Raw genomic sequence first — 15407 nt, forward strand, 5'->3', positions numbered from 1 at the left:
CCATCTCTTCTGCTAGAAGAGTTTCTGAATTATCTGCTCTTTCTTGTGAATCTCCTTTTCTGGTTTTTCATCAGGATAAGGCGGTTTTGCAGACTTCCTTTAAATTCTTACCTAAGGTTGTGAATTCTAACAACATTAATAGAGAAATTGTTGTCCCTTCCTTGTGTCTTAATCCTAAGAATTCTTTGGATAGATCCTTACATTCTTTGGATTTGGTAAGAGCTTTGAAATATTATGTTGAAGCTACTAAAGATTTCAGGAAGACTTCTAATCTATTTGTTATCTTTTCTGGTTCTAGGAAAGGTCAGAAGGCTTCTGCTTTTTCCTTGGCTTTGTGGCTAAAGCTTTTGATTCATCAAGCTTATTTGGAGTCGGGTCAAGCCCCGCCTCAGAGATTTACAGCTCATTTTACTAGATCAGTCTCCACTTCGTGGGCTTTAAAAGAATGAAGCTTCAGTTGATCAGATTTGCAAAGCAGCAACTTGGTCTTCTTTGCATACATTTACTAAATTCTACCGTTTTGATATATTTGCTTCTTCGGAAGCAGTTTTTGGTAGAAAAGTTCTTCAGGCAGCTGTTTGTTTGATTCGTCTGCTTTTGTTTTAAGTTTTTCTTTTCATTTATGAGAATAAACTTATATTTTGGGTTGTGGATTAATTTTTTTCAGTGAAAAATGGCTGTTTTTATTTTATCCCTCTCTCTCTAGTGACTCTTGCGTGGAGTTCCACATATTGGGTATTATTATTATCATTTATTTGTATAGCGCCGCCAAATTCCGTAGCGCTGGGTACAATGATAGGGGTATACAATGACAAAGATTTGTGATACAATACAAAACATAACAAGACTAAACAAATCTAGCACAGGAGGAAGAGGGCCCTGCTCCAGAGAGCTCACAGTCTATAGGTTTAGGGTGCAGAGACATAAGGTTGGGGTAGCTTGTTACATCGGTTGCATTTGCAGCAGTGAGTCAGGCAGTTCATGTACAAGTATTAGCTTGGTTTGGATGCGGGATGGAGGAGAAATGGTAAGCCTCTCTGAATAGGTGGGTTTTCAAGGATCATCTGAAGCTATTCAAGGTTGGAGACAGTCTGATGGAGTGGGGTAGAGAGTTCCAGAGGACAGGAGCAGCACGTGCGAAGTCTTGGAGGCGGGAGTGGGATGTAGAGATAACAGGAGTGTAGAGACGTAGGTCAGAGGTTGATCGAAGAGGACGGGATGGGAAGTATTTCACGATGAGAGAGGAAATATAGTTGGGAGTTAGACTGTTGAGTGCTTTGTAGGTTAGGGCTAATACTTTAAATTGTATTCTGGAGTGTATGGGGAGCCAGTGGAGAGACTGGCAGAGCGGAGCAGCTGATGTAGATCGTCGACTTAGGTGGATGAGTCTAGCAGAAGCATTCATAATAGATTGGAGGTAGGAGAAGAGGTGTTTTGGAAGGCCATTTAAGAGTAGATTGCAATAATCAATGCGTGACAGGATGAGGGAATGAATAAGTATTTTTGTAGTTTTTGGAGTAAGGAAGGGACGAATTCTGGAAATGTTGCGTAGGTGTGAACGGCAGGATTTGGTAAGCGTTTGTATATGTGGGTTGAATGTGAGTTCTGAGTCTAGTGTGACCCCAAGGCAGCAGACCTGGGGTGAGGTGTTGAGAATAGAGTCTCCAACCATCAGAGAAATGTCAGGTGTCGGATGTCTCGAAGAGACATCCCATACTATCCCATACGTCACTATGCTATCCCATACGTCACTAGCTCATGGACTCTTGCCAATTACGTGAAAGAAAACATAATTTATGTAAGAACTTACCTGATAAATTCATTTCTTTCATATTGGCAAGAGTCCATGTGGCCCATCCTTTTTAGAGTGGTTATGATTTTTTTGTATAAAGCACAATTATTTCCAAATTCCTTTGTTGATGCTTTTTACTCCTTTCTTTATCACCCCACTACTTGGCTATTCATTAAACTGAATTGTGGGTGTGGTGAGGGGTGTATTTATAGTCATTTTGAGGTTTGGGAAACTTTGCACCTCCTGGTAGGATTGTATATCCCATACGTCACTAGCTCATGGACCCTTGACAATATGAAAGAAATTCATTTATCAGGTAAGTTCTTACATAAATTATGTTTTCTATACCTATCTGTATATACAATATATAAATATTTATATATCTATTTCTATATATATTCATATACACTGTGTGCAGAATTATTAGGCAAATGAGTATTTTGACCACATCATCCTCTTTATGCATGTTGTCTTACTCCAAGCTGTATAGGCTCGAAAGCCTACTACCAATTAAGCATATTAGGTGATGTGCATCTCTGTAATGAGAAGGGGTGTGGTCTAATGACATCAACACCCTATATCAGGTGTGCATAATTATTAGGCAACTTCCTTTCCTTTGGCAAAATGGGTCAAAAGAAGGACTTGACAGGCTCAGAAAAGTAAAAAATAGTGAGATATCTTGCAGAGGGATGCAGCACTCTTAAAATTGCAAAGCTTCTGAAGCGTGATCATCGAACAATCAAGCGTTTCATTCAAAATAGTCAACAGGGTCGCAAGAAGCGTGTGGAAAAACCAAGGCGCAAAATAACTGCCCATGAACTGAGAAAAGTCAAGCGTGCAGCTGCCAAGATGCCACTTGCCATATTTCAGAGCTGCAACATCACTGGAGTGCCCAAAAGCACAAGGTGTGCAATACTCAGAGACATGGCCAAGGTAAGAAAGGCTGAAAGACGACCACCACTGAACAAGACACACAAGCTGAAACGTCAAGACTGGGCCAAGAAATATCTCAAGACTGATTTTTCTAAGGTTTTATGGACTGATGAAATGAGAGTGAGTCTTGATAGGCCAGATGGATGGGCCCATGGCTGGATTGGTAAAGGGCAGAGAGCTCCAGTCCGACTCAGACGCCAGCAAGGTGGAGGTGGAGTACTGGTTTGGGCTGGTATCATCAAAGATGAGCTTGTGGGGCCTTTTCGGGTTGAGGATGGAGTCAAGCTCAACTCCCAGTCCTACTGCCAGTTTCTGGAAGACACCTTCTTCAAGCAGTGGTACAGGAAGAAGTCTGCATCCTTCAAGAAAAACATGATTTTCATGCAGGACAATGCTCCATCACACGCGTCCAAGTACTCCACAGCGTGGCTGGCAAGAAAGGGTATAAAAGAAGAAAATCTAATGACATGGCCTCCTTGTTCACCTGATCTGAACCCCATTGAGAACCTGTGGTCCATCATCAAATGTGAGATTTACAAGGAGGGAAAACAGTAGACCTCTCTGAACAGTGTCTGGGAGGCTGTGGTTGCTGCTGCACGCAATGTTGATGGTGAACAGATCAAAATACTGACAGAATCCATGGATGGCAGGCTTTTGAGTGTCCTTGCAAAGAAAGGTGGCTATATTGGTCACTGATTTGTTTTTGTTTTGTTTTTGAATGTCAGAAATGTATATTTGTGAATGTTGAGATGTTATATTGGTTTCACTGGTAAAAATAAATAATTGAAATGGGTATATATTTGTTTTTTGTTAAGTTGCCTAATAATTATGCACAGTAATAGTCACCTGCACACACAGATATCCCCCTAAAATAGCTATAACTAAAAACAAACTAAAAACTACTTCCAAAACTATTCAGCTTTGATATTAATTAGTTTTTTGGGTTCATTGAGAACATGGTTGTTGTTCAATAATAAAATTAATCCTCAAAAATACAATAATTCTGCACTCCCTGTAGATACATAGGTGTGTGTATGTATATTAGGGGTTAGGTTCCAGAAGGAATGGTTGTAAATCAAAACTGTTGTAAATTGAAACTCAGTTTAGAATGTAAGTCAATGGGAAGTAAGGGAGCTAGGTTCCAGGCCCCTCTCAAAATTGTCATAAGTAATACCTAATACATTATTTTTAAAGCTTTGAAATAAAGACTTTAAATGCTAAACAGCATTATAAACCTAATAAAACAGACTGTATCATCATCAATCTAAGTTTAATGAACAAAAACATTTGCTAAACAGCACCCAATAAAAATAATTGCACAACAGACTGTATCATCATCAAACTAAGTTTAATGAACAAAAACATTTTTTTACTTGCCTTTTTCTGCAAACAGTTCTCTGCATTGAGTCTGCAGCTGTCAGGGTTTTTTCCCTGTTGTGTTTGCCATGTGATGCTGGCAGCCATTTTACTCACCTCTCTTCCTGACTATGGTGCATTGTGGGGGATGCTGCTCATTTCCTGCACTTCCTTTTATGGCCAGACTGGTGTGCATTATCCATGTGAGACAGGATGCTGTCTCAGAATTGTGATGTCATCACTTATTATTTAAAGGGCCTTTGTTCAGTATGCTTTGCCTTTGCATTGTCTCAGACCTGTTTGTGTGAGTTCCTGTGTATTACCTGGCTGCCTGACGTCCTTCCTGTTTCCTGATCCCTGGCTTGTTCCTGGCTCTGCTGTTTTTCTTGTTCCTGATTCCGGCTCGTCTGACTATTCGCTTTGGCTCCTGACTCGACTCGTCTGACTACCAGCTCTGGCTTGTTATTTGACTTGTGGACTTTTTATTATTTTTTGCTATTAATAAAGGTGTGATTATTTTTGCACTTCTCGCCTCAGTCTGATTCCTGGCACCCTGACATTACGCAAAGGCCATGAATCCTGATGCTGCTAATTATCCACCTTTACCTGCCATCATTTCCAGGATGGATGTACAGGATCACCGCTTGGATCAATTTGCACTAGCCCTGCAAACCCTGCTGACTCGCACTGCATATTTGGACCAAAGTGTCCCACAAGTTATTGCTGCTCCTGTTTCCGCTGCTGCACCTATGCCTACCAGGATCTTGTCTGGTTCTGCACCTCTACCTCAGTGATATGGAGGCGATCCTATTCCGTGAAGAGGGTTTTTGAACCAGGTGGGCACATTTACTTTGAGATGTTAACTCAGGCGTTTCCCTCTGACAGAGCTAAGGTGGGATTTCTCATCTTGTTACTCTCTGACACAGCTCTTGCCTGGGCTAATCCCTTGTGGGAGACTAATAAACCTGTGATTTCAAATTACCCTGAATTTGTGGCCTCCTTTTGAAGGGTATTTGATGTTCTGGCTCGCTCCTCCTCTGCTGCTAAACGACTCATGTCCATTCAGCAAGGTACAAGATCTGTTGCTCAGTATGCTATTGAGTTCCGTACGCTTGCCGCAGAGGTAGGTTGGAACAATGAATCCCTTGTTGCCGCCTTCATTCATGGGCTCTCTGATGCGATTAAAGACAAAGTTGCTGCCAGAGATTTACCAGAGGATCTCGAGGCATTGGTGTCATTTTTTATCCTAATTGACATCAGACTCAGAGAGAGGCCCTCTTTTAAGGAGCGTTTGCGGAAGCCTCCTGTTCCGTTGTCTCCTACGTGTTTGTTCCCACCCATGCCTCCCTCTCCTCCCATGCCTCCTGGTCCCGAGTCACCAGGTACTGCTGAGCCGATGCAGCTGGGATTCACGCGTCTCTCTGCGGTGGAGAGGGCCTTTAGGAGGAGGGAGGGGCTCTGCCTCTATTGTGGGTTACAGGGCCACCTTTTGAAGTCTTCTCCTACACGGCCTGGAAACGCTCACACCTAAGCTCCTGTCGGGGGCAGACCTTGGGTGGTTTATCCTCATCCCCGGAACCGCTTAAGGAGAAACCTTTGGTCACGGTTGTCCTTTCCTGTGTGGACTCCTCCATAGTTACTCAGGCTCTTGTTGACTCCGGTGCTGCGGGCTATTTCATTGACAGTGCTTTTGTATCAAAGCACTCCATTCCTGTTTTGCCTCAGTCCGTTCCGCTTGCTATTGAGGCAATTTATTGCAGGCCCCTTAAGCCCACACTCGTTACTCATGAAACTGCTCCGTTGTCCATGGCTGTTGGGGCTCTCCATTTTGAAACCCTCCAGTTCCAGGTGATAAACTCTCTGCATTTTCTGGTTGTTCTGGGTTATCCCTGGCTCCAAAAGCACAATCCCAGTCTCGACTGGCGCTGGTCTGAAATTTTGTCGTGGTCCCCGCAATGTATTTCCACTTTTCTTCTAAACTAGTTAAAGTCTTGTGCACTTCTTCGGTATCTCAATTGCCAGACGAGTACCGAGAGTTCCTAGACGTGTTTGACAAGGTGCGTGCCAGTACGTTGTCTCCTCACCGGTCTTACGATTGTCCCATAGACCTGCAACCCGGAGCCATTCCTCCTCGGGGCCGGGTGTACCCTCTGTCTGTTGCAGAGAATTGTGCTAAGGAGGAGTATGTTGCTGATGCTCTGTCGCGGGGAATCATCCGCAAATTCTGCTCTCCTGCATGGGCTGGCTTCTTCTTTGTGAAGAAAAAGGGTGGCAAGTTAAGACCATGTATCGATTATAGGGGTCTTAATCGTCTTACCATTAAGAATGCTTATCCAATTCTGCTCATTACGGAACTCTTTGACTGCCTCAAGGGAGCTATGGTCTTTACTAAACTTGATTTGAGAGGAGCATACAATCTCGTTAGGATTAAGGAGCCCCACAAATGGAAAACAGCATTTAACACCAGGAGCGGGCATTATGAGTATCTTGTAATGCCCTTTGGCCTATGTAATGCTCCTGCTGTTTTTCAGGAATTTATATGTTGCAACAATGTGTTGTGGTGTACTTAGACGACATCCTCATACACTCACCCACACTTCAGGCTCATCGTTCTGATGTTACACAGGTTCTTCAGAGACTACGTGAGAACGGCCTGTTTTGTAAACTTGAGAAATGTGAGTTCCATCAGACTCAAGTAACCTTCCTAGGTTATGTTATCTCCATTGCATGGTTCTCCATGGATCCTGACAAGTTATCTGCAGTTCTGCCGTGGCCTCGCCCAGTTGGTCTTCGCTCTATTCAATGTTTTTTGGGGTTTGCCAATTACTATAGAAAGTTTATTAAAAACTTTTCTTCCTTGGTCAAACCTATCACAGACATGACCCGTAAAGAGAATGATCCACTCCATTGGTCACCTACTGCCATTAAGGCCTTTGATAGTCTTAAGACTGCCTTTGCTGCCGCTCCCGTTTTGGCTTATCCTAACCCTGTCCTGCCTTTCGTTCTTGAGGTCGATGCGTCTGAGACTGGAGTAGGTGCCATCTTATCTCAATGTCCTACGCCTGATGGTTCCTTGCATCCGTGTGGTTTCTTCTCTAAGAAATTGTCTCCAGCAGAGTGCAATTATGAAATTGGCGACAGGGAATTACTGGCCATAATTTTGGCACTCAAGGAATGGAGGCATCTTCTCGAGGTTACTAGCGTGCCAGTGCTCATTCTTACTGACCACAAGAATTTAACTTATCTATCTGAAGCAAAACGTTTGTCGCTCCGACAGGCCAGTCTGACTACCAGCTCTGGTTTTGTCTCCTGGCTTGTTATTTGACTTGTGGACTTTTTATTATTTTTTGCTATTAATAAAGGTGTGATTATTTTTACACTTCTAGTCTCAGTCTGATTCCTGGCACCCTGACAGCAGCTAAGGGAAGTGGCTGCTAGATCTTGTTCCTTTGAAAGCTGATCCATTGATCACGTCTGGTTTGCTTTGCTTTGCATATATTTGCTGCAACACAAGCGGACAGCTCCACCTACTGGCTATTTTAATGAATGCACTGCTTCTCAATGCTTTTCAATAGCAGTCAATGCTTTTCAATAGCAGTCACCGAGGGCCACCTGTATATATATATATATAGATATACCACCCCTGACAATTTTCATGATTTTAATTTATAAATAATTGGGTGTTTGGATCAGAAATTTCATTTTGATCTATCAAATAACTGAAGGACACAGTAATATTTTAGTAGTGAAATGAGGTTTATTGGATTAACATAAAATGTGCAATATGCATCAAAACGAAATTAGACAGGCGCATAAATTTGGGCACCCCAACAGAAATATCGCAATAATATTTAGTAGAGCCTCCTTTAGCAGAAATAACAGCCTCTAGACACTTCCTATAGCCTGTAATGAGTGTCTGGATTCTGGATGAAGGTATTTTGGACCATTCCTCCTTGCAAAACATCTCCAGTTCAGTTAGGTTTGATGGTTGCCAAGCATGGACAACCCGCTTCAAATCACCCCACAGATTTTCACTGATATTCAGGTCTGGGGACTGGGATCGCCGTTCCAGAACATTGTACTTGTTCCGCTGCATAAATGCCAGAGTAGATTTTGAGCAGTGTTTTGGGTCGTTGTCTTGTTGAAATATCCAGCTCCGGCAAAACTTTGTGACTGATTCCTCATCATTATTCTCAAGTATCTGCTGATATTGAGTGCAATCCATGTGACCCTCAATTTTAACAAGATTCCTAGTACCGGCACTAGCCACACAGCCCCACAGCATGATGGAACATCCACCAAATTTTACTGTGGCTAGCAAGTGTTTGTCTTGTAATGCTGTGTTATTTTGCCACCATGCATAACGCCCCTTGTTATTACCAAATAACTCAATCTTTGTTTCATCAGTCCACAGCACCTTCTTCCAAAATAAAGCTCGCTTGTCCAAATTTGTGTTTGCATACCTCAAGCAACTCTGTTTGTGGCGTATGTGCAGAAAAGGCTTCTTCCGCATCACTCTCTTATATGCTGAATTGTTGAACGATGCACAATGAAACCATCTGCAGCAAGATGATGTTGTAGGTCTTTGGAGGTGGTCTGTGGGCTGTTTTTGACCGTTCTCACCATCCTTTGCCTTTGCCTCTTTGATATTTTACTTCTGGCCTTAACAAGCACTGTGCCTGTGGTTTTCCATTTCCTCACTATGTTCCTCACAGTGTACACTGACAGCTTAAATCTCTGCGATAGCTTTTTGTGGCCTTCCCCTAAACCATAATGTTGAACAATCTTTTTTTTCAGGTCATTTGAGAATTGTTTTGAGGCCTCCATGTTGCCACTCTTCAGAGGAGAGTCAAAGAGAACAACAACTTGCAATTGGCCACCTTAAATACCTTTTCTCATGATACACCTGTCTATGAAGTTCAAGGCTTAACGGGCTCACCAAACCAATTGTGTGTTCCAATTAATCAGTGCTAGGTAGTTACAGGTATTCAAATCAACAAAATGACAATGGTGCCCAAATTTATGTACCTGTCTAATTTCGTTTTGATGCATATTGCACATTTTCTGTTAATCCAATAAACCTCATTTCACCACTGAAATATTACTGTGGCCTTCAGTTATTTGATAGATCAAAATGAAATTGCTGATCCAAACACCCAATTATTTATAAATGAAAATCATGGAACTTGTCAGGGGTGCCTAAACTTTTGCAATCTGACTGTGTGCATATATATATATATATATATATATATATATATATATATATATATATTACGGGTAAAGTGTTTTTTCTTATTATCATAGATAATACAACAATCATATTTAAACACAATTAGTCTGAGCAATTTAACGGTGACTTTATATAATGTTTCTTACAGTCTTATATGATATATATATCATGTCATGAAAAAATGTGATCTCAAGTAGAGATCTGTGTCTGGAACTGAAGACTAAAGTTTCAGAAGACCAAGTACCTGCAAACTTCTAGAAAATTATACATAAACTTTACCATAACATTTAGTTAAAGGGACATAGTCAAAATGAAAGTGTCACAATTACTTCTATTGTCATTTTCACTTATTTCTCTTGGTAGGAATGACAGAATACTTAAGTTGGCTCAAGCAGGTTCATGTGTCTTGAGCACTAAATGGCAGCAGAGTCTGCAACAATCTATAACATATTCACAAGCACTGCTGCCACATAGTGCTCATGACGTGCACTCTCATGTGCCTTCCCTAGGTATGCTCTGACTGAAACACTGTAAATTTCAACAACATGTATGGAATCTGGATAAAAGTTCAATTTTGACGTCCATGTCCTTTAAAATATGATTCTGCCACAATAACAATTGCATACGGTCTTATCACCATAGATCATAAAAACACATTACCTTATTTACAGGAATATAGCCTCTGGAATCAATGGTAATACCACTCTGTTTAAGAAATGCTGTTGTAGGACTTGCCCCTTAAAAAAATAAGTGATATTGTATTTTAATGACATCATTGAATTGATTAATAGGGAAATTTCAGGATATTGCTGGCCTAGTCCTTGAGATTAGAAATGCAAACATCTAGCTCTGCAATGATTTCTAGGCTGCAGCCATCTTGAATGTTATAAAAGAAGAGCTTCAAATTATTTGCTTCATTATAAAATAAAAATATAAAAGGGAGAGACCTTCCACAGAGAAACAAAAAACTGCATTACTAACCAATGAACTCAATTATAAATGTTTTTTTTTATTATTATCTAACATAACTCTCCATTGTATAAACTTATAATGTCATTGAAAATAAATATATGTATAGAACAGATTAAATACAATATAATATTTCATCAAATGTTTAAAAAATTATTTTTTCTAGAATTTTAAAATACAAGATATGAAGCAAATATCTATGCAAAGTATATAAATAAAATAAAATCTGTAAATTCATTCATTAGATATTTATTGTATGTCTCATTGTTTTAGTTCGTTGAGCCTTACCTATGCCAATAACGCACACATCAGCTCTCAGAACCTTTCCACTCTTCAGAACCACTTCCTTCAGCTTGATACAGATGGAAAACAGACACATTATAAATAGACAAATCAGGATACATTTAATGTTTGATTTAAGGCTCACATTAATATTTATTGTATAGTAAAATAACTTGAGAAGATACTTTACAGCTATAATATGGAGATACCCATATTGCTGCAAATCATTAGTACAGATATATCAAACAAGGTCATAAAAGATAATTTACTCCTTTTATCATTATAGTATGTTTTATAAACATATTATTTATATCTTCATATGCCATTTTCTGAATCCACCTGGATGCAACGTAGGCAAATGAAGCCTTAAAAAAAAACTTGCAACCGCCGCATGAATTAACGAATAAAAACGTAACCACCCGCAAGAAATTAAAAAAAACTAACTGCCCGCACAAAGTAAAAAAAAAAACAACTAACCCCCTAACACCTAAACTGCCAACCCCCACATTGCAAAATAATAAAGTAATTAACCCCTAATCCGCAAATTAAACAACGCAAATAACATAATTAAAATATTAACCCCTAAACCGCCAAACTCCCACATCGCAATAAACCTAAATAACCTATTAACCCCTAAACCGCCTAACACCCACATCGTAATAAACCTAATTAACCTATTAACCCCTAAACCACCAACCCCCCACATCGCAATAAACCTATTTAACCTATTAAGCCCTAAACCACCAAACCCCCATATCATAATAAACCTAATTAACCTATTAACTCCTAAACAGCCAACACCTTATTTGAATAGCCAATAGAATAAGAGCTACTGTAATTCTATTGGCTGATTAGAACAGTCAATAGAATTACAGTAGCTCTTATTCTATTGGCTATTCAAATTAGCCAATAGAATTAAAGTAGCTTTTATCCGATTGGCTGATTTGAATTTGAAGGCTCAAATCAGCCAATAGGAATTTAAGGGACGCCATTTTTTATTGCGTACCTTGAATTCCGATTCAGTGTACGGCGCCGATTGTATGAAGAGGATCCTCCACGCTCCATGGCTCCGGTCTTCAGTTCCAGCGTCGCCGATCTTCAGTTCCTGAATCGCCGGTCTTCAGTTCCAGAGAGGACGGTCTTCAGCTCTGCGGTCATCGGTCTTCAACTCCTCCGCTCCGCGCCGGCTGGTTCCTGGAAGAAGAAGAGGTCGCCGCCTAAAAGAAGACTTCTCCGCCTGGAACAGGACCTTCTCCGACGGTCTTCAAGACAGGTAAGGAGCACTTGGGGGTTAGACTTAGGTTTTTTAAGGGGGGATAGGGTGGGTTTTAGAGTAGGGGTGTGTGGGTGGTGGGTTGTAATGGGGGGGTTGTTCTTTTTTTCACAGGTAAAAGAGCTGATTACTTTGGGGCAATGCCCCACAAAAAGCCCTTTTAAGGGCTGGTAATAGAGCTGATTACTTTTTGTAATTTAGTTTAGGGTAGGGACATTTTTTATTTTGGGGGGCTTTGTTATTTTATTAGGGGGCTTAGATTAGGTGTAATTAGCTTAAAATTCTTGTAATCTTTTTTTATTTTTTCTAATTTAGTGTTTGTTTGTTTTTGTAATTTAGTTTAGTGTATTTAATTATATTTTAGTTTAGATAATTGTAGTTTATTTAATTTATTGATAGTGTAGGTGTATTTGTAACTTAGGTTAGGATTTATTTTCCAGGTAAATTGGTAATTATTTTAACTAGGTAGCTATTAAATAGTTATTAACTATTTAATAGCTATTGTACCTAGTTAAAATAAATACCAAGTTACCTGTAAAATAAATATAAACCCTAAAATAGCAACAATGTAATTATTAATTATATTGTAGCTAACTTAAGGTTTATTTTATAGGTAAGTATTTAGTTTTAAATAGGAATATTTTAGTTAATAAGATTAATATTATTTATATTTATTGCAATAATAATTAAGTTAGGGGTGTTAGGGTTAATATAGTTAATATATATAATAGAATAACTATATTAACTATATTAACCCTAATATAATTAGGGTTAATATAGTTAATATAGGTGGCGGCGGTGTAGGGGGGTCAGATTAGGGGTTAATATATTTAATATAGGTGGCGGTGGTGTAGGGGGATTAGATTAGGGGTTAATATATTTAATATAGGTGGCGGCAGTGTAGGGGGGTCAGATTACAGGTAAAAGAGCTGATTACTTTGTGACAATGCCCCACAAAAGGCCCTTTTAAGGGCTGGTAATAGAGCTGGTTACTTTGGGGCAATGCCTCGCAAAAGGCCCTTTTAAGGGCTGGTAATGGAGCTGGTTACTTTGGGGCAATGCCACGCAAAAGGCCCTTTTCAGGGCTATTTGTAATTTAGTTTAGGGTAGGGACATTTTAGTATTTTATAGGGTAATACATTTATTATAGGTGGCGGCTGTGTAGGGGAATTAGATTAGGGGGTAATACATTTATTATAGGTGGCGGCGGTGTAGGGAGATTAGATTAGGGGTTAATCATTTTAATATAGGTGGCGGCGGTGTAGGGGGATTAGATTAGGGGGTAATGTAGTTAAAATAGGTGGCGGCGGGTTTGGGGGCTCACATTAGGGTGTAATAATTTTAATATAGATGGCGGCGGGATAGGGGGCTCACATTAGGGGGTAATATAGTTCAAATAGGTGGCGGCGGTATAGGGGGATCATATTAGGGGGTAATATAGTTAATGTAACTGGCGGCGGTGTCCGGGAGCGGCGGTTTAGGGGTTAATATATTTATTGTTAGGAGTGAAAGGGGGGATTGCGGATAGAGGGGTATACGTGTCGGGCTAGTTTTGGAAGGCGTGTTAGACAGTTACGGATGATTTTATAATTTAGTCAGTTTTTGTAGGCGGCAGTTTCTAAAGTGCCGTAAATCACTGGCGACTCCAAAAAATTGTACTTACGCAAATTTCTGGACATCGCTAGTTTGTCAGACTTACGGCACTTTAGCATCTGACGGCACCATATATGTGATAGCTCGAGTTGCGAGCTGAAACTACGGGCGGCGCCGGTTTCGCCAAGTTTCCCCAAGGAAACTGATAGAAATAAGCACACTGGACTCAGCATTTGACTAATGATAGCTACCAGATAAAAAAAAAGCACATTCAATTCAACACATTTATATTACACATATAAAAGAGCACTATTTAAATGCTAAAACATATTTTTGCATATATAAAGTTTAGTTACAGCTGTTTGTTTTTAATTTGACTTGAGAAAGAGTTGCAGGTTCTGAAATCAATGACATCTCATCAGCTTTTTTATGTTACCTTTCCATCTTGTTCTCTGAACTCTGAAACTTCTGTCTGCATGTAAAACTTCACTCTGTTGTTTTCAAACATCTACAATAAGTAAAAAAACACTATTAGAAGATCATTGAGAGTGAGGTTTTAAAAAAGCGGTACATTGAGTTATTGAAATCGCTGTCTGTATAGTGATCTACTGAAAACATGGTCTGTATAGAGAGGTATTGAAAAAATAATCTGTATAGTGAGGTATTGAAAAAATAATCTGTATAGTGAGGTATTGAAAAAAAAATCTGTATAGTGAGGTATTGAAAAAATAATCTGTATAGTGAGGTATTGAAGAAATGGTCTGTATAGAGAGGTATTGAAAAAAATAATCTGTATAGTGAGGTATTGAAAAAATAATCTGTATAGTGAGGTATTGAAAAAATGGTCTGTATAGTGAGGTATTGAAAAAATAATCTGTATAGTGAGGTATTGAAAAAATGGTCTGTATAGAGAGGTATTGAAAAAATGGTCTGTATAGTGAGGTATTGAAAAAATAATCTGTATAGTGAGGTATTGAAAAAATAATCTGTATAGTGAGGTATTGAAAAAATGGTCTGTATAGAGAGGTATTGAAAAAATAATCTGTATCGTGAGGTATTGAAAAAATGGTCTGTATAGTGAGGTATTGAAAAAATAATCTGTATCGTGAGGTATTGAAAAAATAATCTGTATAGTGAGGTATTGAAAAAATGGTCTGTATAGTGAGGTATTGAAAAAAATAATCTGTATAGTGAGGTATTGCAAAAATGGTCTGTATAGTGAAGTATTGAAAAAATAATCTGTATAGTGAGGTATTGAAAAAAATGGTCTGTAGAGTGAGGTATTGAAAAAATGGTCTGTATAGTGAGGTATTGAAAAAAATGGTCTGTAGAGTGAGGTATTGAAAAAATGGTCTGTAGAGTGAGGTATTGAAAAAATGGTCTGTAGAGTGAGTTATTGAAAACACAGCCGGTACAGTGAGTTATTGAAAACACAGCCTGTACAGTGTGCTGTTAAAAACGCTATTGGTAGAGTGAGTTATTGAAAACGTCTGTACATGGAGTTATTAAAAACATTGTCTGTACAGTGAGCTATTGAAAACACTGTCTGTACAGTGAATTATTGAAAATGTCGCCTGTACAGTGAGCTATTAAAAACGCTGTCTGTATAGTGGGTTATTGAAAACATTATCTGTATAGTGAGCTATTGAAAACACTGTCTGTATAGTGAGCTATTGAAAACACTGTCTGTACAGTGAATTATTGAAAATGTCGCCTGTACAGTGAGCTATTAAAAACGCTGTCTGTATAGTGAGTTGATGAAAACATTATCTGTATAGTGAGCTATTGAAAACACTGTCTGTATAGTAAGTTATTGAAAACACTGTCTGTACAGTGAGCTATTGAAAATGCAGTCTGTACAGTGAGTTCTGTAACTTGGGCTATATTTAAAAGAGATATGAAACCCAAATTTTTTCTTTCATGATTCAGATAGAGCATGCAATTTTAAGCAACTTTATAATTTACTCCTATTATTTTGT

The 15407-nt window shown here is 39.2% G+C and overlaps 1 protein-coding gene across 2 annotated transcripts in view; it reads right to left on the reverse strand.

Moving 5' to 3' along the window:
- Positions 1–15407, reverse strand: part of AIFM3 (apoptosis inducing factor mitochondria associated 3) — a 161385-nt gene that overhangs the window by 61191 nt on the left and 84787 nt on the right. For both annotated transcript variants that reach the window (XM_053700492.1, XM_053700490.1), the window contains exons 12-14: positions 13865–13936; positions 10569–10632; positions 9972–10048 (exon numbers count right to left, since the gene is read on the reverse strand). In XM_053700492.1, the coding sequence (XP_053556467.1) occupies positions 9972–10048; positions 10569–10632; positions 13865–13936 (213 nt within the window). The remainder of the gene's footprint in view (positions 1–9971; positions 10049–10568; positions 10633–13864; positions 13937–15407) is intronic.

This window comes from Bombina bombina, chromosome 2, assembly GCF_027579735.1.
Source record: "Bombina bombina isolate aBomBom1 chromosome 2, aBomBom1.pri, whole genome shotgun sequence".
Classification (NCBI taxonomy): Eukaryota; Metazoa; Chordata; class Amphibia; order Anura; family Bombinatoridae; genus Bombina; species Bombina bombina.